Here is a 27,423-nt window from a genome sequence, read left to right as displayed (position 1 = left end):
CATTGACGGTGTCGACAACACCCGGGAGAGGAGCCCCGGCAGACCACACACCGATCAGACGCCGATCGAGCTCCTGAAGCTACAATCGTAGGGCGACCGTGTGCGGAGCTGAAAGTGACTCGAACCGGCCATTGATACCGCCCAGCCAACGCCTAAGCTCACGGGACAACGGGACACGAAGCTGCTCTGCCTCGAGTCATGGCGGGCAAAGGGACCAGAAGCGCTTCGAAGCAGGAAAAATTGGATACATTTGCCTATAGCCAACACGGCCACTCTCAAGTCAGTGGGCGAAACTCCACAGGCGCTACTCCGGACATGGAAGGTACCAAAAAAGTGACATTGGAAGACATTATGAAGACCCTCTCAGAGGTGCAAACAACAGTGGGCTCCATTTCCTCCGAAGTTACTCTGCTACGGGCGGACTTTCAAAAGATGACAGAAAGGGTGTCTCAGGTCGAGGTGGTTACAAAATCACTTATTGAAGACACTTCCGAACTACAAATAGCGATGGAACTCATGGAAAAAGTCACCAAGATGCTACAAGAAAAACTGGACGACCAAGAAGGTCGTTCCCGCAGAAACAACATACGCATTCTTTGCCTACCGGAAACAGAAGGGAAGGGAGCAATGGACCTCTACGTCGAGGACCTCATCAAAAATAAACTGCAGCCTAAAAGCCTGTCACATTTTTTCTCCGTTGAGAGGGCACACCGGGTGCCAGGTGGGACGCCCAAACCGGGAGCAACGCCGCGGCCTGTACTGGCTAGACTGTTTAATTTCAGGGACAGGGATGCAATCTTGCAGGCGGCAAGAGTTTCACCGCCAGTCAAGCTCCAGAACTCCACTTTGGCCTTCTTTCCAGACTACACAGCAGAGGTGGCCAGGCGCCGGAAGTCCTTTACGGAGGTTAAGAAGACGCTGTGAGACAGAGGCCTGCCATATTCAATGCTGTTCCCTGCCAAATTGCGAATTGTAGCCGATGGAAAAGCATAGTTTTTTGACAAGCCTGAAGTGGCGCGAGACTGGCTTGATGGTTGGAGACAGGCGGGGCAACAACAGCGTCCACACAGAGATCGACCAAACCATCGTAAAGACAAGCACACGGACGAACAGAACAACCATCCTTCACACCACGTTGATGCAGCGGGAGTGGAATCTGACTTGGAGCAGGACCCACTTGACTCTGGGCAGCCGGCCCCGATTTAGATGTGGACTTCATAAGAGACACAGCGTGCGAAATACAGGGACCTGGAGCTGGTTAAGCTGAGTTTTAGCGCCGGGACACCCCTCGGGGGGTAGCTGCGCGCTGTATAAGCTACTTAAATAAAATAGGGTGGGCAATAGCCAGTGCCTGTAGGGGACTCACCAACCCCACGAGCAAGTAAGATAGTAGGGAATGGGGAAAAGCACTCTGCCAAGTTGGGGAAGCGGGCGGGAAACGGTCCGTGGAGCAGGGGAGCAGGGAGGGGCGGGGGAGGGGGAGTTCGAATGTTAATGTTATTGTTATTGGTCGTCACTTCTACTCTATGGTACGCTATCACGCCAAAAGCCACACGATCATGGTACACTAGCACGCGGCGCCGCATCTGTGCTGATGTCGGCCACCGATCGCTTGCGACAATGATTACGCGACCCGATGGCCCAACAGTTAAACGTTGTGCCCGTTGAGGGCGCCCCTGCGACGGCTGAAGCGCCCTCCCTGCGCATGCTTACCTGGAATGTTAGGGGCTTAGGGGATAAAATTAAAAGAGGTCTGGTCTTGCAAGCCATTAAATGCCAGGGACCTGACTTAGTGAAGCTCCAAGAGACACACCTAGCAGGGTCGACATGTAAAGCACTTAACAGACGTGGGTATGTTATGGCAGTGCATGCAGAATTCACAACAGGATCCAGGGGAACTGGGATACTCATGAAAAAATCATCCTCTTTTCTGGTAGAGTGCCGCAGGATGGACGATCAGGGTCGTTTTGCGGCATTACACGGACAATGGGAAGGAAGACCTCTGAATGTAGTCTCAGTGTACATCCCCCCGGCACTCCACTCAACGGCATTACCGGCACTTGGTAAATTTCTCCTAGACCTCCCGGAGGGTGACACAATCATTGGAGGGGACTTTAATGCAATAATGGACCCCGCGCTAGACACCTTCCCCGTGAGAGACCGCCCAAGAGGTTCTGCCACACTCCCTGGTTTTATAGAGGCGATGGGCCTTACGGACGTATGGCGACAGTTGAACCCAGTGGTTACCCACTACACATATTATTCTGCAGTACACAATAGCCTTTCACGAATAGACTATTTCTTGTTTCTGGGGGTAGGTCTGGGATCGATAGCTAAAATAGATATCCTGCCTAGAGGTGTGTCCGACCACTCCCCAGTATCTCTATTACTCACCACCAAAGAGAGGAAGTGTGCTAGAATATACCCAATATACCCCAACTATTTGAAAATCCCTAAGATTAGGAAGAAACTCAAATTAGCAACCACGCAATATTTCAAAGAAAATGAAGGGACTGTCTCCTCGCCCTCAGTACTTTGGGAAGCTTATAAAACAGTCCTCAGAGGGGAAGCGATAGCAGCGATCACGGGACACAAACGGGATTCCAGACGTGAACTCACCGAACTAGAGCTAGCACTTCACAGCGCGAACGCCACACACATGTCAAATCCCACAACGGAGACAACACACTTATTACAGCTCCGTCAACAACAATACCGGGATCATCTCAAAACGACCGTCAAAGGCTATCAAGCAGACACGTTACATAGAATATATGATGTGGGAGATGAGGCTGGGAAAATGCTGGCATGGCTGGACAAGAGAGGGGGCAGTACCAGAGGTATACAGAGACTTTACACGCATGATGGTCAACTATAGACACACCCTGAGTAAATAGTACACACTCTGGCACGTCACTTTCAAGAGATATACACCCCAGAACACTGCACAGACGGCGACATTTTCACTAGAAAATATTACCATCCCCACGCTCACACAAGAGGCACAGCAAGAATTAGAAATTGACCTGTCAGAAGATGAAATCCAATTGGCGATACAAACTTTGCAATCCGGTAAGGCATTAGGCCCCAACGGACTGCCTGTGGAATGGCATAAAGCAGTGGCTCCTATGTTAAGCAAACCGTTGCTAAATATGTACACCGAAAGCATTGAAAGGGCGGCACTACCGCTTGACCAGCGTACTGCCACTATAGTGGCTATACCTAAGCCGGATAAACCACCAACTGCATGCACCTCCTATCGCCCCATATCATTCTTTAACGTGGAAGCTAAAATCCTAGCAAATATCCTGGCCAGCCGTCTGACACAACACTTGCACACGCTGATACACCCTGACCAGTCGGGCTTCATGCCCCACAGGAGCACAGCAATGAATCTCAGGAGGGTCTATGGGGTGGTGGCACGTGCACACCTTATTGCTGAGCAGGCAGTGATCCTTTCCCTCGATGCCAAAATGGCTTTCGATCTAGTGGAATGGGAATATCTGTTTGCAGTGCTTACTCGTATGGGCTTTGGACCGAAATATATTGCATGGGTGCGACTGCTGTTCACGTACCGGTAGCACGGGTTGTGGCAAATGTACACATTTCAGCGTCGTTCCCACTGAAGCGGGGGACTAGACAGGGATGCCCGTTGTCTCCTTTGCTCTTTGCCCTGGTGCTTGAACCACTGGCAATCCTGATTAGAACAACACCACTATTTCGAGGTATCAGGTGGGAGGAGGGATGGGGAGATAAGATCTCCCTATATGCTGACGATATGCTCATCTACATGGTTGACCCTAATAACGGGATCCCTGCCCTGTTGCACCTCTGTAACACACACGGGAGCTCGTCCCTGAACTGGTCTAAGTCGATAGTGTATGTGCTCAGAGGCCCGGAGCCATTGTTGCCGGAGGACTGCCCCTTGGCCTTAACCACAACCTCCTTTAAATACTTGGGTATTTTCATCAAGAATAATGCCACTGACTTCTTTGACACAAACTTAAAGCCACCTATAGAACGCCTACGTGCAGACGTTAAACACTGGGCGACTTTGCCCCTGACCATCCTAGGGCGGGCGGCTCTGTATAAAATGATGGCACTCCCTAGATTTTTATATGTGTTGGAAAATACCCCTTATTTGGTTGCTCCGCGCTATTTTAGGCAAATTGCAGCGCTGGTCTCCAGCCTACTCTGGAATAATGGCCCGGCACATATAGCGCATGATAAACTGGTGAAGAGTTGGTATGAGGGAGGGATTGCACTACCCAATGTCCAATTATACTACTGGGCGGCTCAACTTAAGATAATCAATCAATGGGTCCACACCCCACGAGAGGACCCAGCATACAAAGAGGATTGGTCTCAACTGGGGACAGACGGCATGCTCTCCGTTTTATACAACAAGTCCCAAGTTAGAAAACTAATTGGCCCGACGCAGCACACAGCGGCACTGTGGCATAAAACGCAAACACGGCTGGGCTGGGCAGGGAAACTCACCAAACTGACGCCACTGTGGGATACAAAATCATTGGGGAACCGCAGATTATGCAAAGGATTCACGCATGGGACCGCATAGGAATCTCCACGATAGGGGACCTGTGGGAGAAAGGCACAGTGATTGCATTTTCGCAACTCCAACAACAATACGGTTTAGGCCCCAACGAGACGTTCAGATACGTGCAGATACGTCACGCACTACTCCAAGCAATTCCACCAGACACTGATCTACCAGAATCTTCACCACTAGAGGATAGACTACTGACGGACTTTATGCCGCAGAGTGCAACTTCTCTCACATATAAAAAGTTAGTCAACAACCTGGCAGACCCCACATTACACCTTAAAGAGAAATGGGTGGGGGAAATAGGAGAGGTAGATGAATCGGAATGGAATGAAGCGCTTGCCTCGCCGAGAGAAGTAGGCATATCGGCGAAATTCAGATTAGTGCAACTCAAAATTCTGCACCGAGTTTACTACACTAGAACATTACTTCACAGGATACAAAGGACACCATACCCATTCTGCCTTATGGGATGCGGGAAGGAAGGGAATCTGTTCCACACCCTATGGGAATGCCCGCAGATACAAGAATACTGGAAGCAAATTATGCGCACTGTCTCCCAAGCACTTAAGATATCTATCCTGCCTGAGCCTCGAAAGTGTCTGTTGAACATTTGGGACCCCAATGATCTGGACAGGTATGGACTGTTGTGGGTCACGCTAGCCATTACAGTAGCCAAGAGGGACATTGCACAAAAATGGGGTGTTCCAGAACTACCTACAGCGGCTCGATGGGCCAGAAATATGGACTTGTTGATGGTAATGGAAAGGGCGGTGTATGTGCTTAGGGCTTGCTCCCGGAAATGGAACAAAATCTGGGCTCCTTGGAATACTTATAGAGGGGAAATCTGTGAACCTTTGCCAGAAAACGAAGATCTAGACTCTGAGGGGGAGGATGAATAGGAGGGTGGGTGTTTGGTTCTTCATGCACCGGGCTGTCGCACGATTGTGGCTTAATCATAAACCAAATTGTAATTAGAGAAGGTGGCTGATGGATGTTGAAGTGTACAGAAGACATGCTGTATGTGATGACAAATAATTGGATTTTCTTTTCTTTTGTTGTTATTTAAAAAAAAAATAATAATTTTTGCGCATTATTGAACATGATTTAAGGGCTAGAGGGGGATACCTTATATAATATGAGACAGATAAGTTATGATCCAACTACTGTGCTAAAGACAATTAATGTTACACATCCGTATAACTGTTGGGACTACATTTAACAGATGTTAAAATACGCACTACCATACTGTACTTCTGGACTATTACTGCACAGAACAAAGATGAATCCTATTTGCAATATTCTGTATGTCACTAATGCCTTCATGTCAATAAAGATTTTTTTTTAAAAACAGTGTGAGCAATACAGCTATCTAACAGACAGGGAATCCTGACATTGTATGGGTTATGTCCTCTTGAACACTTCTCGTCAGAACAAAGAGAAAATTACCTTAAATATGCTGTTTTTGAGGAAATTTACCATGATGTATTGATGTATGATTACCATTTTTCATTGAAGCCCTGAAGAAGTCTCATTGTAGAGACGAAACGCGTTGGCTGGCTAAGAAGTAAATCCATTTGTGTTCTTGGATTTTTCTTGTGCTGAAATATTATAATAAAGAACCTGAACAAGAAACTCTGCAAGAATTTGGATCCTTTTTTCACAAGATTGTGCATTTTTATATGTACTGTGGGCATTTGAGACTATAAAGACAATACTTTCTGGATGGGTGCTGCTTTCTTATTATACATAGCTTCAAATTAGGAGGGGGCAGGCACCCTCCCCTCCCTGATTTCGGCCCAATGGACCCCATCTCCAGGGGCCTGGCTGAAATTAGAGAAAGGAGGAGGGCTGTTCGGCTCCCCATCCCGGAACCACTAATGGCCCTAAGAAAAAATCCTGAGCCAGCTCTCGGTGCGTCCTCCCCCAAGGACATTATGGTTTCCCTGTCCACATTGGCGTAAGCAGAGATACCTGTGTTTGCTCTTGCTTGCCAGGGGCAGTTTCAAAGCTCCGCCAAGTCAGAGCAAACACGGAGTCCGCTCAGCTGGCAGTACCCCACCAGCTGGGAGCAGAGTTTAGATCGGTTTCGCTGCCCACAGTAATGCCCCCCTCCCAATTAAAAAGCTACAGAGCCCCGGGGAATGGGGTCCCAGGGCCAAAAGGGCCTGGTGAGGAGGCCGTATGTCCACCTTCCTTCAATCTTTACAGCCGGGCCCGGAAGATAGAGTCCTCGGGCCAAATTCGGCCCAGGGAGGGGGGTGCGTGTCCACCGCCCATTTAGAATATGGATGGGCCCAGGGAATGTAGTCCCTGGGCAGTAATTGGCCTGGAGAGGGGGCAGTGTGCCTACCTCCAGTGTGTCCTGCATGTGTGGGGATGGCCCTGAGGCCTACCCCCTTCACCCCCCCTCCAGCCCCCCTGTCGAGCCCAGCCGAAGGCCGTGTGCTGCGCTGGGTTGTGTGCCTGAAGAGGGTTTACCCCAGGGTCTAGCTGTGTGTGGGTTGAATTAATGTAAGGTAATTAAAAATTACTTAACGTTAAAAATAACACCCTAGAAATTCACTGAAAAAAACAAAGGTTACCGGGACGTTATAGCTAGGAAATAGGAAAAAAACAAAACTAAGAAATTCACAAAAAACTAAGGTTACAGAGGTGATATAGTTAGGTTCAGATGTTACACACACAAAACCATAGAAATTCAGTAGTTAGAGTCATCTGAAGAAACTATAACTTGTGCTCTCGCCATGCACTGCCCATTACCTCCTATATTACACCTCTCGTGGCATCTTCTATGACTTCATTATTAATATCAATGCAACATCTGCAATAAAACTATTGAGGGAAAAACTGTGCATTGCGAAGGTGTGAGTTATAGTTACCTTAAGGCACGTTTTACAGTTTCTACACCTAAGTATAATTATACCTTCTGAATTTCTATGGTTTTGTGCATGTACAATCTGAACCTAACTATAACCTCCCTGTTTTCCTTTTTCAGTGTATGTGTATATGTGTCTGTGTGTGTATATATATATATATATATATATATATATATATATATATATATATATATATATATATATATATATATATATATATATATATATATATATATATATATATATATATATATATATATATATATATATAATATGCAGCAGTGATGGACAGAGTTGCTTGAAATATAGCAATTAACTAGATTCAGCATGTTCCGTTCTCTTAAGCTTGGTGCTGGAGTACAAGTCCTTCTTATTAGTAGAAATGTAAATAAATACCCCTGGAATATTCAGTTTTGGATACTATGTCAATAACTAATGTATTTTAGATATGTGAACTGAAATAATAAAAATAAAATATTTGGCTCTTCAGTCAGTGTAGCTAGCCCATATAGGTATTTAAGAGTTGCAGATGCTTGTCGGGGGATGGGGTTCTTTGTTCAGATACGGAACTTACTGACTCTGGAATTCAGTGAGTTCCTTTGATAAAGTTCCTAGAGGCAGTTAGTCTAGCAGGGAGGTGCTATGACAGGATGGTTGAGCAGCGCTAGAGCCACAGGCACTATTCAGGAGCACTGTTCCCCCAGTGCCCCCCCCCCCCCCCCCCCCCACCCCCTCCAGGCATCAGCACCCCACCTGTGCTCTTCTTGTCCTCTTTCTTCATCTTCTTCAGTCGCTTGAGCAGACCCCTGAGGTCAGTGATGCCATACTGGAAGGCAATCTTCTCATACTCAGATGGAGGCGCCCCCTTCAGGATCTCCCAGACATCCACATCTGGAGCAGCCTCACCCTTCATCTCACCTCTGGGGTTATTGGAGGAAAACATGATGTCAGATGGACACAGCCCAGTGTGTGACGTCAGATAAGGCTTTCAATACTTTCAGTGAAAAGTAAACATTCCATGCACTGGAGAAGTAAACATGCCATGCCCTGGAGGAGTAAACACACCAAGCACTGGAGTAGTAAACAGACCAGGCACTTGAGGAGTAAACATACCAGGCACTGGAGGAGTAAACATACCAGGCACTGGAGGAGTAAACATACCAGGCACTGGAGGAGTAAACTTACCAGGGAATGGAGGAGTAAACATTCCAGGCTCTGGAGGAGTAAACATGCCATGCACTGGAGGAGTAAACACACCAAGCACTGGAGTACTAAACATACCAGGCACTGGGGGAGTAAACACACAAAGCACTGGAGTAGTAAACAGACCAGGCACTGGAGAAGTAAACACACCAAGCACTGGAGTAGTAAACAGACCATGCACTGGAGGAGTAAACATACCAGGCACTGGAGGAGTAAACAGACCAGGCACTGGAGGAGTAAACATACCAGGCACTGGAGGAGTAAACATACCAGGGAATGGAGGAGTAAACATACCAGGCACTGGAGGAGTAAACATGCCATGCACGTGGTAGGATATTATAGGCACCTACTTGCAGCATGCACCAGGAAACTTCTAAAGTCACTTAGGCATGCTATGCACTAGGAGATTGATCATGGAAAACTAAACATGCCATGCACTGGGCAGCATTTCAGAGGACACAACATACAAAGTTCACCACAAACATTATTCAAAGGAATCTGTGCAGGCACTGCTGAGACTGGTGAATGGAGGCACAGCTGAGACAGATGTGAGGAGACACCCTTGAGGCTGGTGATAAGGAGGCACAGCTGAGACAGACATGAGGAGACACTCTTGAGGCTGGTGATAAGGAGGCACTGCTGAGACTGGTGAATGGAGGCACAGCTGAGACAGATATGATGAGACTGTTGAACTGGTGAAAAGGAGGCACTGCTGAGGCTGGTGAATGGAGGCACTGCTGAGACTGGTGAATGGAGGCACTGCTGAGACTGGTGAATGGAGGCACTGCTGAGACAGATGTGAGGAGACACTCTTGAGGCTGGTGAAAAGGAGGCACTGTTGAGACTGGTGAATGGAGGCACAGCTGAGACAGGTGAATGGAGGCACAGCTGAGACTGGTGAATGGAGGCACAGATGAGACAGGTGAATGGAGGCACAGCTGAGCTTGAGGCTGGTGATAAGGAGGCACTGCTGAGACTGGTGAATGGAGGCACTGCTGAGACAGATGTGAGGAGACACTCTTGAGGCTGGTGATAAGGAGGCACTGCTGAGACTGGTGAATGGAGACACTGTTCAGGGTGGTGAATTAAAAAACAGCTGAACAACTGTTGATACTTCAGAATGGAGGCACAGCTGAGACTGATGCGAGGAGACACTGCTGAGACTGGTGAATGGAGGCACAGCTGAGACACTGTTGAGGCTGGTGAAAAGGAAGCACTGCTGAGACTGGAGAATTGAAGTACAGCTGAGACACTTTTGAGATTTCAGAATGGAGGCACAGCTGAGACAGATGTGAGGAGACACTCTTGAGGCTGGTGATAAGGAAGCACTGCTGAGACTGGTGAATGGAGGCACAGCTGACACAGATGTGAGGAGACACTCTTGAGACTGGTGATAAGGAGGCACTGCTGAGACTGGTGAATGGAGCCACAGCTGAGACAGATGTGAGGAGACACTCTTGAGACTGGTGATAAGGAAGCACTGCTGAGACTGGTGAATGGAGGCACAGCTGACACAGATGTGAGGAGACACTCTTGAGACTGGTGATAAGGAAGCACTGCTGAGACTGGTGAATGGAGGCACAGCTGAGACAGATGTGAGGAGACACTCTTGAGGCTGGTGATAAGGAAGCACTGCTGAGAATGGTGAATGGAGGCACAGTTGACACAGATGTGAGGAGACACTCTTGAGACTGGTGATAAGGAGGCACTGCTGAGACTGGTGAATGGAGGCACAGCTGAGACAGATGTGAGGAGACACTGTTCAGGCTGGTGAATTGAAAAACAGCTGAGACACTGTTGATACTTCAGAATGGAGGCACAGCTGAGACTGATGTGAGGAGACACTGCTGAGGCTGGTGACTGGAGGCACAGCTGAGACACTCTTCAGACTGGTGAATGGAGGCACAGCTGAGACACTCTTGAGACTGGTGAATGGAGGCACAGCTGAGTCACTGCTGAGGCTGGTGAATGGGGGCACAGCTGAGACCGGTGAAAAGAAGCTGAGACACTTGAGAACTGGCCAAAGGAGGATTTGCAGAGAATCTAGAATGTTGATTAAACTAGTTTAAGAAGATAATCTCTGGTTAGAAGGATGCGGGAGTCACAATGGTTGAGAAAGATCAGATTAAAGACAGGTGAGGTTGGTGTGAAGTGGGGTGTGCAAGGCTAGGACGAGGTCCTAGGGATCCCCGTGGAGACAGTTTAATAAACTTCACAGTAGTGAGTGAGTGAGTGAGTGAGGGAGTGAGTGAGTGAGTGAGTGAGTGAGTGAGTGAGTGAGTGAGTGAGTGAGAGAGTGAAGGACACACAAAGGACAGCTGGAGCAGGGCGTCTAATCTCTGGCTCTGCTTGTGAAGGAGTTGTAATTTCCAGGGTGTGTCACTTCACACATGGAACTAGAGATGGTTTTCTGAACTCTTACCGATGCGAAGAGCGCAGGAAGCTGCTGGACTCGGAGGCAAGAGTCACTCAGACAGGCATGCAACAGTCACGTCACCGTCGGAGGGCGAGAGACATGGCGACAGCAAGACATGTTACAGCATGTAACTCTCATCAGCATTAATATCACATCCACTCCATCACCCACTGGGCAAAGGCACAGAGCGCGGGTAGATGCCATGCACATCCAGTGCCTGGCACACCTGCCAGGTGCCCCCATCAGTGGTGGGAGAGTGGAACACCACAAGGCATGCCAATTCCCTGGCACCATGCACGCCACCAGATGGGTAGCGCATGCTGCGCACTAGGTTGTACCCGCTGTCATCATGTTGGTGCACGCTCCCGCAATAGGTTGTGCCCACCACCAGTACGGTGGAGAACCCTCCCTCAATAGGGAGTGCAGTGCCACCCAGCACACCCCCAGCATGGGTGTAGCATGCTGCAGGACATGCCAATGCAATGCTGTGAGACACCACCACCTTGGGCGAAGCACAGGCAGCACTTTGTGACCCAGTGCCACTGAACACACCACAGGGGTGTGATGCCCGCACAGCAGTACCTACCGCCAGCCACATACAGCGCTGGCGGAATACAGTGCCTGAAACACTTGAGAAAAGTCAGCAAGGACATGCAGAGAAGAGCAGATGAGAGAAGAAACTGAAGAAGCTGGTGAGAGATGCCAGAGTAAAAGAGAAAACTAAATTAGAGTGAAGCAAAAGAAGTCAGTGAATACAAGAGAGGGAGACAACATGCAATAGAAAACAAAGAAAAGAACATGAGAGAAAAAAAGGATCCAAAGAAGAAAGAATGAAGAAAATAAAGCAGAAATATGGTGGGGAGGGAGAGAAAGAATGGCACAGAAACAGAGAGTAGAGAAATGAACAATAGAAGGAAGGGCAGGAGTCCAAACTCAGACTCCAACCTCCCTTTCCATACTTTGAACCTTCCAAGCTTAGCATGCATGCAATATAAACATATCTTACTCTCTGAAACAGGCACCACAGGAGAGCATCACGCAGGGGTCCGAGGTGGGGGATCCAGATTAGACCCAGAGGGAATACAGGTCACGAGCAGGAGTCATTGAAACAGGAGGTGGGTGCCCAGACAGGAGCCGAGAGGGACAAGGGGAGGAGAAAAAGAGAATGAGACATTGACTTAGAAAAGCATAGAGTGAGCAGGGGCTGTCAGTCAAAGCTAGAATCAGAAACACTTATCAGAGCAAGAATCAGAAACATGAGTCAGAGCAAGAATCAGAAACATGTGTCAGAGCAAAAATCAGAAACATGTGTCAGAGCAAGAATCAGAAACACGTGTCAGAGCAAGAATCAGAAACATGAGTCAGAGCAAGAATGAGAAACACGTGTCAGAGCAAGAATCGGAAACCTGTGTCAGAGCAAGAATCAGAAACATGAGTCAGAGCAAGAATCAGAAACACGTGTCAGAGCAAGAATCAGAAACACGAGTCAGAGCAAGAATCAGAAACATGAGTCAGAGCAAGAATCATAAACATGAGTCAGAGCAAGAATCAGAAACATGAGTCAGAGCAAGAATCAGAAACACGTGTCAGAGCAAGAATCAGAAACACGAGTCAGAGCAAGAATCAGAAACATGAGTCAGAGCAAGAATCAGAAACACGTGTCAGAGCAAGAATCAGAAACACGAGTCAGAGCAAGAATCAGAAACACGTGTCAGAGCAAGAATCAGAAACATTGAGTCAGAGCAAGAATCAGAAGCACATGTCAGAGCAGGAATCAGACACTTGTGTCAGAGCAAGAATCAGAAGCATGAGTCAGAGCAAGAATCATAAACATGAGTCAGAGCAAGAATCAGAAACATGAGTCAGAGCAAGAATCAGAAGCACTTGTCAGAGCAAGAATCAGAAACATGTGTCAGAGCAAGAATCAGACGCATGTGTCAGAGCAAGAATCAGACACGTGTCAGAGCAAGAATCAGACACATGAGTCAGAGCAAGAATCAGAAACATGAGTCAGAGCTAGAATCAGAAGCACGTATCAGAGCAAGAATCAGAAACATGAGTCAGAGCAAGAATCAGAAACATGTGTCAGAGCAAGAATCAGACACATGAGTCAGAGCAAGAATCAGAAGCATGAGTCAGAGCAAGAATCAGAAATATGTGTCAGAGCAAGAATCAGAAACATGAGTCAGAGCAAGAATCAGACACGTGTCAGAGCAAGAATCAGACACATGAGTTAGAGCAAAAATCAGACAAGTGTCAGAGCTAGAATCAGAAACATGAGTCAGAGCAAGAATCAGAAACATGAGTCAGAGCAAGAATCAGAAGCACGTGTCAGAGCAAGAATCAGAAACATGTGTCAGAGCAAGAATCAGACGCATGTGTCAGAGCAAGAATCAGACACGTGTCAGAGCAAGAATCAGACACATGAGTTAGAGCAAGAATCAGAAACATGAGTCAGAGCAAGACTCAGAAGCATGAGTCAGAGCAAGAATCAGAAATATGTGTCAGAGCAAGAATCAGAAACATGAGTCAGAGCAAGAATCAGAAACATGTGTCAGAGCAAGAATCAGAAACATGTGTCAGAGCAAGAATCAGAAACACGTGTCAGAGCAAGAATCAGAAACATGAGTCAGAGCAAGAATGAGAAACACGTGTCAGAGCAAGAATCAGAAACACGAGTCAGAGCAAGAATCAGAAACACGTGTCAGAGCAAGAATCAGAAACATGAGTCAGAGCAAGAATCATAAACATGAGTCAGAGCAAGAATCAGAAACATGAGTCAGAGCAAGAATCAGAAACACGTGTCAGAGCAAGAATCAGAAACACGAGTCAGAGCAAGAATCATAAACATGAGTCAGAGCAAGAATCAGAAACATGAGTCAGAGCAAGAATCAGAAACACGTGTCAGAGCAAGAATCAGAAACACGAGTCAGAGCAAGAATCAGAAACATGAGTCAGAGCAAGAATCAGAAACACGTGTCAGAGCAAGAATCAGAAACACGAGTCAGAGCAAGAATCAGAAACATTGAGTCAGAGCAAGAATCAGAAGCACGTGTCAGAGCAAGAATCAGACACTTGTGTCAGAGCAAGAATCAGAAGCATGAGTCAGAGCAAGAATCAGAAGCACGTGTCAGAGCAAGAATCAGAAACACGTGTCAGAGCAAGAATCAGACACATGAGTCAGAGCAAGAATCAGAAACATGAGTCAGAGCTAGAATCAGAAACACGTATCAGAGCAAGAATCAGAAACATGAGTCAGAGCAAGAATCAGAAACATGTGTCAGAGCAAGAATCAGACACATGAGTCAGAGCAAGAATCAGAAACATGAGTCAGAGCAAGACTCAGAAGCATGAGTCAGAGCAAGAATCAGAAATATGTGTCAGAGCAAGAATCAGAAACATGAGTCAGAGCAAGAATCAGACACGTGTCAGAGCAAGAATCAGACACATGAGTTAGAGCAAGAATCAGACACGTGTCAGAGCTAGAATCAGAAACATGAGTCAGAGCAAGAATCAGAAACATGAGTCAGAGCAAGAATCAGAAGCACGTGTCAGAGCAAGAATCAGAAACATGTGTCAGAGCAAGAATCAGACGCATGTGTCAGAGCAAGAATCAGACACGTGTCCGAGCAAGAATCAGACACATGAGTTAGAGCAAGAATCAGAAACATGAGTCAGAGCAAGACTCAGAAGCATGAGTCAGAGCAAGAATCAGAAATATGTGTCAGAGCAAGAATCAGAAACATGAGTCAGAGCAAGAATCAGAAACATGAGTCAGAGCAAGAATCAGAAACACGTGTCAGAGCAAGAATCAGAAACACGAGTCAGAGCAAGAATCAGAAACATGAGTCAGAGCAAGAATCAGAAACACGTGTCAGAGCAAGAATCAGAAACACGAGTCAGAGCAAGAATCAGAAACATTGAGTCAGAGCAAGAATCAGAAGCACGTGTCAGAGCAAGAATCAGACACTTGTGTCAGAGCAAGAATCAGAAGCATGAGTCAGAGCAAGAATCAGACACATGAGTCAGAGCAAGAATCAGAAACATGAGTCAGAGCTAGAATCAGAAACACGTATCAGAGCAAGAATCAGAAACATGAGTCAGAGCAAAAATCAGAAACATGTGTCAGAGCAAATATCAGACACATGAGTCAGAGCAAGAATCAGAAACATGAGTCAGAGCAGGACTCAGAAGAATGAGTCAGAGCAAGAATCAGAAATATGTGTCAGAGCAAGAATCAGAAACATGAGTCAGAGCAAGAATCAGACACGTGTCAGAGCAAGAATCAGACACATGAGTTAGAGCAAGAATCAGACACATGTCAGAGCTAGAATCAGAAACATGAGTCAGAGCAAGAATCAGAAACATGAGTCAGAGCAAGAATCAGAAGCACGTGTCAGAGCAAGAATCAGAAACATGTGTCAGAGCAAGAATCAGACGCATGTGTCAGAGCAAGAATCAGACACGTGTCAGAGCAAGAATCAGACACATGAGTTAGAGCAAGAATCAGAAACATGAGTCAGAGCAAGACTCAGAAGCATGAGTCAGAGCAAGAATCAGAAATATGTGTCAGAGCAAGAATCAGAAACATGAGTCAGAGCAAGAATCAGGAACATGAGTCAGAGCAAGAATCAGAAACATGTGTCAGAGCAAGAATTAGAAACACGTGTCAGAGCAAGAATCAGAAACACGAGTCAGAGCAAGAATCAGAAACATGAGTCAGAGCAAGAATCAGAAACATGAGTCGGAGCAAGATTTAGAAACATGAGTCAGAGTAAGAATCAGAAACACGAGTCAGAGCAAGAATCAGAAACATGAGTCAGAGTAAGAATCAGAAACACGAGTCAGAGCAAGAATCAGAAGCATGTGTCAGAGCAAGAATCAGAAGCATGTGTCAGAGCAAGAATCAGAAACATGCAGAAGCATGTGTCAGAGCAAGAATCAGAAACATGTGTCAGAGCAAGAATCAGAAACACGAGTCAGAGCAAGAATCAGAAGCATGTGTCAGAGCAAGAATCAGAAACATGTGTCGGAGCAAGAATCAGATACATGTGTCAGAGCAAGAATCAGACACATGAGTCAGAGCAAGAATCAGAAGCATTAGTCAGAGCAAGAATCAGAAACATGTGTCAGAGCAAGAAGCAGACACATCAGTCAGAGCTAGAATCAGACACATGTGTTAGAACTAGAATCAGAAACATGAGTCAGAGCTAAAATCAGGCACATGTGTCAGAGCAAGAATCAGAAACATGAGTCAGAGCAAGAATCAGACACATGTGTCAGAGCTAGAATCAGAAACATGTGTCAGAGCAAGAATCAGAAACATGAGTCAGAGCAAGAATAAGAAACACGTGTCAGAGCAAGAATCAGAAATATGTGTCAGAGCAAGAATCGGAAACATGTGTCAGAGCAAGAATCAGAAACATGAGTCAGAGCAAGAATAAGAAACACGTGTCAGAGCAAGAATCAGAAATATGTGTCAGAGCAAGAATCAGACACATGAGTCAGAGCAAGAATCAGAAACATGTGTCAGAGCTAGAATCAGAAGCATGAGTCAGAGCAAGAATCAGACATATGTGTTAGAACTAGAATCAGAAACATGAGTCAGAGCAAGAATAAGAAACACGTGTCAGAGCAAGAATCAGAAATATGTGTCAGAGCAAGAATCGGAAACATGTGTCAGAGCAAGAATCAGAAACATGAGTCAGAGCAAGAATAAGAAACACGTGTCAGAGCAAGAATCAGAAATATGTGTCAGAGCAAGAATCAGACACATGAGTCAGAGCAAGAATCAGAAACATGTGTCAGAGCTAGAATCAGAAGCATGAGTCAGAGCAAGAATCAGACATATGTGTTAGAACTAGAATCAGAAACATGAGTCAGAGCAAGAACCAGAAACATGTGTCAGAGCAAGAAGCAGACACGTGTCAGAGCTAGAATCAGACACATTTGTTAGAACTAGAATCAGAAACATGAGTCAGAGCTAGAATCAGGCACATGTGTCAGAGCTAGAAGCAGAAACAGGTATCAGAGCAAGAATCAGAAACTAGTGATAGAGCTAGAATCAGAAATATGTGTCAGAGCAAGAATCGGACACATGAGTCAGAGCAAGGATCAGAAACATGAGTCAGAGCAAGAATCAGAAACATGAGTCAGAGCTAGAATCAATGCTCAAACAGGCCACGGCTCTCCCAGCAGAGAATGGAATAAGGAGTCTTTTTTTCTGAGTAGAGTAGCATGCAGGAAGTTTGGTGGACGTTTTCTACTCACCTCTTCTTCAATAAAGCACTGAAATCCAGCTCGCCTGCCTCTTCTTTTCCATCCCCGCTGCAGAGAGAGAGACAAGACCAGAGGTAAGTCGGCTTGGGTGTCACGGGGTCATGTTAGGCGCTTGTCCTGTGTGTGGTGGGATCGCACATAAGTAAATCGTCTTCGGTTTGCAGGGGTCATGTTAGGCGCTTGCCCTGTGTGTGGTGGGATCGCTCAGAGGGTAGTCATCTTGGGTGTCGAAGGGGTCGTGTGAGGCGCTTGTCCTGTGTGTTGTGGGATCTCTCAGCGGTAAGTCGGCTTGGGTGTCAAGGGGTCATGTGAGGCGCTTGTCCTGTGTGTTGTGGGATCTCTCAGCGGTAAGTCGGCTTGGATGTGCAGGGGGTCATGTAAGGCGCTTGTCCTGTGTGTGGTGGGATCTCTCAGAGGTAAGTCAACTGGGTGTCGAGGGGTCATGTGAGGCACTTGTCCTGTGTGTGGCAGGATTTCTCAGAGGTAAGTAGTCTTGGGTGTCACTGGGTCATGTTAGGCGCTTGCCCTGTGTGTGGTGGGATCTCAGAGGTAAGTCGGCTTGGGTGTGCAGGGGTCATGTTAGGCTCTTGCTCTGTGTGTGGTGGGACCGCGCAGAGGTAAGTCGTCTTGGGTGTCACAGGGTCATATTAGGAGCTTGTCCTGTGTGTGGTAGGATCTCTCAGAGGTAAGTTGCCTTGGGTGTCGACGGGTCATGTTAGGCGCTGGTCCTGTGTGTGGTGGGATCTCTCAGAGGTAAGTCGGCTTGGGTGTCGAGAGGTCATGTTAGGCGCTGGTCCTGTGTGTGGTGGGATCTCTCAGAGGTATAGCGGCTTGAGTGTGCAGGGGGTCATGTAAGGTGCTGGTACTGTGTGTGGTGGGATCTCTCAGAGGTAAGTCCCCTTGGGTGTGCAGGGGGTCATGTGAGGCGCTTGTCCTATGTGTGGTGGGATCTCTCGGAGGTAAGTCGGCTTGGGTGTCTAGAGGTCATGTTAGGGGCTTGTCCTGTGTGCGGTGGGATCTCTCAGAGGTGTGTCGGCTTGGGTGTGCAGGGGTCATGTTAGGCGCTTGCCCTGTGTGTGGTGGGATCGCGCAGAGGTAAGTTGTCTTGCGTGTCACGGGGTCATGTTAGGCGCTTGCCCTGTGTGTGGTGGGATCCCTCAGAGGTAAGTCCGCTTGGGTGTGTAGTGGGTCTTGTAAGGCGCTGGTCCTGTGTGTGGTGGGATCTCTCAGAGGTAAGTCCCCTTGGGTGTGCAGGCGGTCATGTGAGGCGCTTGTCCTGTGTTTGGTGGGATCTCCCAGAGGTACGTCGACTTGGGTGTGCAGGGGGTCATGTAAGGCGCTTGTCCTGTGTGTGGTGGGATCTCTCGGAGGTAAGTCGACTTGGGTGTGCAGGGGGTCATGTTAGGCCCTTGTCCTGTGTGTGGTGGGATCGCGCAGAGGTAAATTGGCTTGGCTGTCACTGGGTCATGTTAGGTTCTTGTCCTGTGTGTGGTTGGATCTCTCACAGGTAAGTTGCCTTGGGTGGGCAGAGGGTCATGTTAGGCGCTTCTCATGTGTGTGGTGGGATCTCCCAGAGGTAAGTTGGCTTGGGTGTTGAGGGGTCAGGTTAGGCGTTTGCCCTGTGTGTGGTTGGATCTCTCAGAGGTAAGTCCGCTTGGGTGGGCAGTGGGTCATGTTAGGCTCTTGTCCTGTGTGTGGTGGGATCTCCCAGAGGTAAGTTGGCTTGGGGGTGCAGGGGGTCATGTAAGGCTCTTGTCCTGTGTGTGGTGGGATCTCTCAGAGGTAAGTCTGCTTGGGTGTCAAGAGGTCATGTTAGGCGCATTTCATGTGTGCGGTGGGAACTCTCAGAGGTAAGTCGACTTGGGTGTGCAGGGGGTCATGTTAGGCCCTTGTCCTGTGTGTGATGGGATCTCTCAGAGGTAAGTCGGCTTGGGTGTGCAGGGGGTCATGTAAGGCGCTGGTCCTGTGTGTGGTGGGATCTCTCAGAGGTAAGTCCCCTTGTGTGTGCAGGGGGTTATGTGAGGCGCTTGTCCTGTGTGTGGTGGTATCTCTAAGAGGTAAGTCGCCTTGGGTGTCACGGGGTCATGTTAGGCTCTTGTCCTGTGTGTGGTGGGATCTCTCAGAGGTAAGTCACCTTGGGTGCCGAAGGGTCACGTGAGGCGCTTGCCCTGTGTGTGGTGGGATCGCGCCGAGGTAAGTCGGCTTGGGTGTCGAGGGGTCATGTTAGGCTCTTGTCCTGTGTGTTGTGGGATCTCTCAGAGGTAAGTCGCCTTGGGTGTCACAGGGTAATGTTAGGCTCTTGTCCTGTGTGTGGTGGGATCTCGCCGAGATAAGTCGGCTTGGGTGTTGAAGGGTCATGTTAGGCTCTTGTCCTGTGTGTGGTGGGATCTCTCAGAGGTAAGTCGGCTGGGTGTGCTGGCGGTCATGTGAGGCGCTTGCCCTGTGTGTAGTGGGATCTCTCAGAGGTAAGTCGGCTTGGGTGGGCAGGGGGTCATGTTAGGGGCTTGTCCTGTGTGTGGTGGGATCACGCAGAGGTAAGTTGGCTTGAGTGTTGAGGGGCCAGGTTAGGCGTTTGTCCTGTGTGTGGTGGGATCTCTCAGAGGTAAGCCGGCCTGGGTGTGCAGGGGGTCATGTTAGGCTCTTGTCCTGTGTGTGGTGGGATCTCTCAGAGGCAAGTCGGCTTGGGTGTGCAGGGGGTCATGTAAGGCGCTTGTCCTGTGTATGGTGGGATCTCTCAGAGGTAAGCCGGCTTGGGTGTCGAGAGGTCATGTTAGGCGCTTTTCATGTGCGCGGTGGGATCTCTCAGAGGTAAGTCGACTAGGGTGTGCAGGGGGTCATGTTAGGCCCTTGTCCTGTGTGTGGTGGGATCTCTCAGAGGTAAGTCGGCTTGGGTGTCGAGGGGTCATGTTAGGCGCTTGTCCTGTGTGTGGTGGGATCTCTCAGAGGTAAGTCGGCCTGGGTGTGGAGGGGTCACGTGAGGCGCTTGCCCTGTGTGTGGTGGGATCTCTCAGAGGTAAGTCACCTTGGGTGTCGAGAGGTCATGTGAGGCGCTTGTCCTGTGTGCGGTGGGACCGCGCAGAGGTAAGTCGCCTTGGGTGTGCAGGTGTCATGTGAGGCGCTTGTCCTGTGTGTGATGGGATCGCGCAGAGGTAAGTTGGCTTCGGTGTACAGGGGTCATGTTAGGCGCTTGCCCTGTGTGTGGTGGGATCTCTCAGAGGTAAGTCGCCTTGGGTGTGCAGGGGTCATGTTAGGCACTTGTCCTGTGTGTGGTGGGATCGCGCAGAGGTAAGTCGGCTTGGGTGTCGAGGGGTCATGTGAGGCGCTTGTCCTGTGTGTGGTGGGATCTCTCAGAGGTAAGTCGGCTTGGGTGTCGAGGGGTCATGTGAGGCGCTTGTCCTGTGTGTGGTGGGATCTCTCAGAGGTAAGTCCCCTTGGGTGTGCAGGGGGTTATGTGAGGTGCTTGTCCTGTGTGTGGTGGTATCTCTAAGAGGTAAGTCGCCTTGGGTGTCACGGGGTCATGTTCGGCTCTTGTCCTGTGTGTGGTGGGATCTCTCAGAGGTAAGTCACCTTGGGGGTGCAGGTGTCATGTTAGGCGCTTGTCCTGTGAGTGGTGGGATCTCTCAGAGCACTGGTATTAGTGGTGTGGTCTTCATAACTCTACCTTGGTGCTTGCCTTCTTTGTCTACCGGAGCCCCCCCCTCCCTCAGCGAGTTGCCCCTCGCCCCTCTTGTTGATGGTTCTAGAAGCCTCGATTACTTACCATAATCTTCCATTAATCCAAGACCTATCTTCCCCTCACAGTCCTTACACATGAGACTGACAGACAACTACTGCTGGTAAAGAGGGGTTCCTCACAGTGGCACCCCCACCTTTAGGGGTTCAGGGGGTGCACGGGTCCCCTGTGCCGAGCACATCAATGCTCCGGGAGTGATGGGAGGCGAGTAAGAGCCATGTTGAGGAAGAGCACGACTGACAGAAACGAGGATAGCCAGGAAGTAATCTGGGTAAAGCGGCACACTCCTTCCTCGTCCTTACTCATGGTGTGAACCAAACCAAGCAGAAGACATTGGTCCAAACACAAAAACAAACCTGAATCCGTGATACAAGACAAAGTACGCAGAAAATGTATTATCCACAAAACAGAACATGTTGAATCCTAGTTTGAGACTCACAAGAACACCAGCCCTGCCCCTCAAGTGCAGAGATGCTCACATGAAATTAATAATATTGCATCAGTATATAGACTGATGTCCAATCATCAATCATCAATCAATCAATCTGTGAGGGTCTCAAGGCTCTGGAGTCGCTCCTTGTGTTGTGGTGGTTTGTTCATTCGAGCTGCTAGGTCTCGAGTCCCTTCTGTTCATTCGAGCAGCCCGGTCTCGAGTCCCTTCTGTTCATTAAAGCAGCCCGGTCTCGAGTCCCTTCTGTTCACTCGAGCAGCCCGGTCTCGAGTCCCTTCTGTTCACTCGAGCAGCCATGTCTCGAGTCCCTTCTGTTCACTCGAGCAGCCTGGTCTCAAGTCCCTTCTGTTCACTCGAGCAGCCGGGTCTTGAGTCCCTTCTATTCACTCGAGCAGCCAGTTCTCGAACCCCTTCTGTTCATTCGAGCAGCCAGGTCTCGAGTGCCTTCTGTTCATTCGAGCAGCCCAGTATTGAGTCCCTTCTGTTCATTTGAGCAGAACGGTCTTGAGTCCCTTCTGTTCATTTGAGCAGCCAGATCTCGAGTCCCTTCTGTTCACTCAAGCAGCCCGGTCTCGAGTCCCTTCTGTTCACCCAAGCAGCCAGGTCTTGAGTCCCTTCTGTTCACTCGATTAGCCCGGTCTCGAATCCCTGCTGTTCACTCGAGCAGCCCGGTCTCGAGTCTCTTCTGTTCTCTCGAGTAGCCAGGTCTCGAGTCCCTTCTGTTTACTCGAGCAGCCCGGTCTCGAATCCCTGCTGTTCACTCAAGCAGCCCGGTCTCAAGTCCCTTCTGATTATTCGAGCAGCCAGGTCTCAAGTCCCTTCTGTTCACTCGAGCAGCCAGGTCTCGAGTCCCTTCTGTTCACTCGAGAAGCCAGGTCTCCATCCCTTCTGTTCACTCAAGCAGCCAGGTCTCGAGTCCCGTCTGTTCACTCGAGAAGCTAGGTCTCAATCCCTTCTGTTCACTCGAGCAGCCAGGTCTCAAGTCCCTTCTGTTCACTTGAGTAGCCAGGTCTCCAGTCCCTTCAGTCCATTCGAGCAGCCAGGTCTCAAGTCCCTTCTGTTCACTCGAGTAGCCAGGTCTCCAGTCCCTTCAGTCCATTCGAGCAGCCAGGTCTCAAGTCCCTTCTGTTCACTCGAGTAGCCAGGTCTCCAGTCCCTTCAGTCCATTCGAGCAGCCAGGTCTCAAGTCCCTTCTGTTCACTTGAGTAGCCAGGTCTCGAGTCCCTTCTGTTCACTCGAGTAGCCAGGTCTCAAGTCCCTTCTGTTCACTCGAGTAGCCAGGTCTCAAGTCTCCAGTCCCTTCGGTCCATTCGAGCAGCTAGGTCTCGAGTCCCTTCTGTCCATCTGAGCAGGCAGGTCTCGAGTCCCTTTTTGAATTCCCGCACAATCAGGTGGTCCTGAGGAGCAGGGATAGGTCATTCCAAGCTTTGGCCGCCAGGTGTGAGAAGGAGTGTCCCCCACTGTTGCATCAGTGGATCCAGGGGGTATCTGCGAGGAAGAGAGAGGTGGAGTGTAGGTATCTGGTTGGTTGGCGGAAGGTCAGGCATTTGTTGATGTATTCTGTTCCTTCCTTGTGCAGGGCCTTGCAGGCGTGGGTCAGCATCTTGAACTGGTATGTCTTCTGGATCGGGAGCCAGTGAAGCTTCTTGAGGTGCGTTGTGATGTGGGTCCATCTGGGGAGGGCGGATGAGTCTTGTAGCTGAGTTTTGTATTGTCTGTAGTCTTTTCAGGGGCATGCGGTAATTCCCACGTTGAGTGTGGTCCCATAGTCCAGCTTCACTGGTAACGAAGGCCTAAGGGGCGGTCAGTGTGCTGTTGACTGGGAGCCACCTGAAGATCTTGCGGAGCATGTGTAGGGCGTAGAAGCATGGCGGATGAGACTGCATTTTCCTGTTTCTTTATAGATAGCTGCTGTCCAAGATGATGCCCAAGTTGCAGGCGTGGTCTGTCGGGGCAGGGCAGGCACCAAGTTCAGTAGGCCACCACGCATTGTTCCATGGCGAGGTGCTGTTTCCAGAAATGAGGACTTCCGTCTTGTCCGAGTTGAGCTTGAGGCCGTTGTCCTTCATACAGACTGCGATGTTCATCATACATCTGTGGAAGCTGGCTCTGGTGGTGCAGGGGTCTTCTAAGAGTCAGAGGATGAGCTGGGTGTCGCCTGCATAGGAGATGGTGAGTCCGTGTGATCTGACGGTGTTGGCCATGGGGGTCATGTAGGTGTTGAAGAGGGTGGGGCTGAGGGATAATCCTTGTTCGATGCCGCAGATGATTTTCTCAGGTGAACAGTGGAAGACCGATTCTCTGTGTGCTGTGGGTGAGGTATGAGGGGATCCTTTTGAGGGCGTCACCCTGGATTCCGATGTAGTGGAGTCTGTAGATCAAGAAGTGATGGGAGATGGCGTTTTAGGCAGCTGACATGTCCCAGAGGATGAGGGCTGCTGTTTTACCACAGTCCAGGAGGTCCCTAATGTCCTCTGTGGCTACAATCAAGGCTGTCTTGGAATCTGAATTGATAAGGGTCCAGCAGGTTGTTGTGTTTCAGGTATGAGGTGAGTTTCTGGTTGATTGCTTTTTCAAGTACCTTCCCTGGAAAGAGGAGCAGATAGATGGGCTGGCAGTTCTTCGGTTCTTCTGGGGGGGTCGATGGTTTCTTCAGAAGGGGCCTAACTTCTGCATGTTTCCAGGCCTCAGGGAAGGAGGCCGAGGTGATGGAGGTGTTCAGGACTTTCTTGAGCTTGTCGCCATTCTTCTTAGTCCTGAGGTTGAAAATGTCGGGGGGACAGGGGCCCATGGGTGCACTGAGTGCATGTAGTTCGTGGTGGAGACTGTGGCTTGAGTTGTGAGAGGGTCGCAATGGGTGAGTATGTGTTCCGGGTTTGTGTTTGTGGGTGTGAGTAGGCTGATTCCATTGGCAGCAGGTGGTTGGAAGTTTTCATAGATGACTGAGATCTTGTTGTGGAAGTAGTCTGCCAGGGTGTCACACAGTTTTTGGAAAGGGTGATGTTGTTCTCTGTGGCTGTGGGGTTGGAGAACTCTTTCACAATGGCAAAGAGCTCCTTACCGTGGTTCGTGCTGGCATCTAAGCAGTTTGCTAGGGTGTTCTTCTTTGTTTCTTTCAGGAGGTGGTGGTTCTGGTTGAGTGCTGTCTTGAAGGTGGTATGGTCTCCTTGCTGGTGTGCCACTTCCGTTCTAGTTGACAGCAAGTGCATTTGTGGATTTCAGCTCCGCAGTGAATGAGCTGACTGTTCTGGGTTGGATGCTGCGTTGGTAGGTGTCTGGTTGGTTGGTGGAAGATCATGTGTTTGTTGATGTACACTGGTCCTTCACTGGGCAGGGCCTTCCATGCATGGGTCAGCATCTTGAACTGGCTTCTCTTCTGGATCAGGAGCCAGTGCAGGTTCTTGAGGTGGGGTGTGATGTGGGTTCATCTAGGGAGGTCAAGCATGAGTCTGGTCACTGAGTTTTGTATTGTCTGCAGTCTTTTCAGGAGGCGTGCAGTGATTCGTAAGCAGAGTGTGCTTCCATAGTCCAGCCTGCTGGTGACGAGGGCTTGCATGACGCTCTTTTTGGTGTTGACTAGGAGCCACCTGAAGATCTCCCGGAGCATGCGTAGCGTTTGATAGCATGCGGATGGGACTGCATGTACCTTTTTCTTCATGGAAGCCTTGACCCAAGTTGTCATTGCGCTAATCACCTCTAGACTTGATTATGCGAACATTCTCTATGCTGGCATTCCTGCATGCCATCTTCAACGACTGCAGCTGGTGCAGAACCAGGCTGCTCGCCTGATTTTCCACCAGCCCAAGCATCAGCATGTCACTCCCCTTCTTCGCAGTCTACACTGGCTCCCGGTATCCAAACGCTGCATTTTCAAACTGGCATGCACCACCTTTAAGGCCCTATCAGACGCAGCTCCTGTTTTTATCTCTTCGGCCTTGTCCCGTCATATCCCCACAAGAGCTCTTCGCTCAGCTTCATTAAACTTCCTCGAGGTCCCTAGATTCAAAAGGAAAAAGCACGGTGGCTTGAGCTTTTCCGTCCTGGCCCCTTCTACGTGGAACTCCCTTCCACTTTCGCTCCGTCTCTGCCCTAAGTATGACTGCTTCCGCAGACTCCTAAAAACCCTGCTCTTCCAAGCCGCATACGACTAAACCTCCTGCTTCTGGGTCACGCCACCTGTCAATGAGCGCCAAGAAACCGATGGTGATAGTGCGCGTTATAAATGTTTTTAAAAGTAAAGTAAAGTAAAGTGGAGAGCTTGCTGCCCAAGGTAAAGCTGCGTTGGTGGGTGTTGTCAGTCGAGGTGGGGGATGAGCCGAGTTCAGCAGGCCACCCTGCGTTGTTCCATGTCGAGATGTTGTTTCCAAAGATAAGGGCTTCTGTCTTGTCTGAGTTGAGCTTGAGGCAGTTGTCCTTTATCCAGACCCTGGTAGGTCCTGAGATGGTGAAGTGGATGCTGTAGTGGTCAGTCCCGTTGAGCTGTGAGGCATGGTTGTACTTGACTCTGTCACTGGATGTGAAGATGGGGTCGAGCGTGTGTCCTGCACTGTGGGTAGGGTTAGTGACCAGTTGCTTGAGGCCGGTGTTGCTCATGCTTTCCAGGATGCCGGTTGTGTTGGTGTCGCTGGAGTCATCAAGGTGGAAGTTAAGATCCCCTAGGAAGATGTAGTGCTCGTAGTCAATGGCGATCGGGTGATGTGGTCATGGATGCTGTTGCAGAAGCTGGGGCGTGGTCTTGGATGCCTGTATATGAGGGTGTCTCTGATGGTCCTTTTTCTGTCTATTGGTAGTTGAGATGCTCCATTATCAGGGTCAGGTGATCTGAAGACGCCTTGCAGCGGATGGTGTATTTGTAGATGACGGTAATTCCACCTCCGTGTTTGTTGGTTCAGTCCCTGTGTGTTAGCCTATAGTTTTTGGGGGTGGCGATGGCAATGTCAGCTATCTGTGATCACGAATGTGGTGAGGGATGAGATCCTGTCCCAGATGCTTTCTGTGCAACCCTGCATTGAGTCGAATGCACTGGAGTTGTGCTGTGTGGGTCTTGGTTGGTGTGCTGGACGCAGTCGTCGCCTTGTAAATGCGCACCAGAGAAACTCATTCGACCTCTGCCCATGATGCTGCCTTTACCCTCATTGAATGACCCTGGTTTTACACAGGGAGAGGCACCGCTTCACATCATATGACAGCGATACAGATGACCTGATCAATATAATCAATGTTATCCTTCCTGCCTCACCCTACTCTACTCAACACTACTATGAGTAACTTCCTGACACACCGTGCTGCACTAGAGCAAACTCAAAAAACATCTGAAAGTGTAGGAACTTTCCAAATTCCCATAAGAGACCTTTCTATGAACCAGGCTTCTTTCTGCAGGCGTGGATGGAGCAAAAAAGAAACTGGCTGTCCAATATCCTGAGACACGTGGAGACGTGGAGCGAGAAGAGGATATTATGTCAATCAATTGGATAACAATGTATCACTACTGAGTCAGGTCACCTTAGTGCCAAGGAGGCGTCTGAATGGAGACCGCTTCAAGTGCATGGGCAAACGCATGTTAAGACCAACCCAAAAGAGGTGCCTTGAAACGGACAAGTACTCAGGCAAAGGAATCAGTTTCCTCGTCTCCACCTTTCATCGGGCATCTGCCGAGCTTCCGAGACCTGCGCCTACTCCACCGTGAAACAATAGTTCTTCTACGTTCTCCATAACTGTGCAAACGTTGAACAAACCTGACCGTTGGTCAACATTTGGACTTTTACTAAAATACTGGACTAGTGGCTGACCATCATTGTCCACCCTCCACCATATTCAGACCCCTGCGGCCGACAGCCCTCCCTCGCACCCAGCGGAGTGCCGACGTGGTGGATCCCAAGGTGAACCCTAAATGTTTAA

General features: G+C 49.1%; 1 protein-coding gene across 1 annotated transcript in view; it reads right to left on the bottom strand.

Annotated features, from left to right (window-relative positions):
• MYBPC3 (myosin binding protein C3) overlaps positions 1-27,423 on the bottom strand; it is a 412,405-nt gene that overhangs the window by 252,865 nt on the left and 132,117 nt on the right. Inside the window, exons 9-12 of the mRNA XM_086959710.1 lie at positions 17,333-17,389; positions 12,069-12,071; positions 11,069-11,092; positions 8,197-8,363 (exon numbers count right to left, since the gene is read on the bottom strand). Of these exons, the coding sequence (XP_086815836.1) occupies positions 8,197-8,363; positions 11,069-11,092; positions 12,069-12,071; positions 17,333-17,389 (251 nt within the window). The remainder of the gene's footprint in view (positions 1-8,196; positions 8,364-11,068; positions 11,093-12,068; positions 12,072-17,332; positions 17,390-27,423) is intronic.

Source organism: Lissotriton vulgaris, chromosome 2_2 (genome assembly GCF_964263255.1).
Source record: "Lissotriton vulgaris chromosome 2_2, aLisVul1.2, whole genome shotgun sequence".
Classification (NCBI taxonomy): Eukaryota; Metazoa; Chordata; class Amphibia; order Caudata; family Salamandridae; genus Lissotriton; species Lissotriton vulgaris.
The sequence above is the reverse complement of the archived record's forward strand: the minus strand, read 5'-3'. Positions and strand labels throughout refer to the sequence as shown.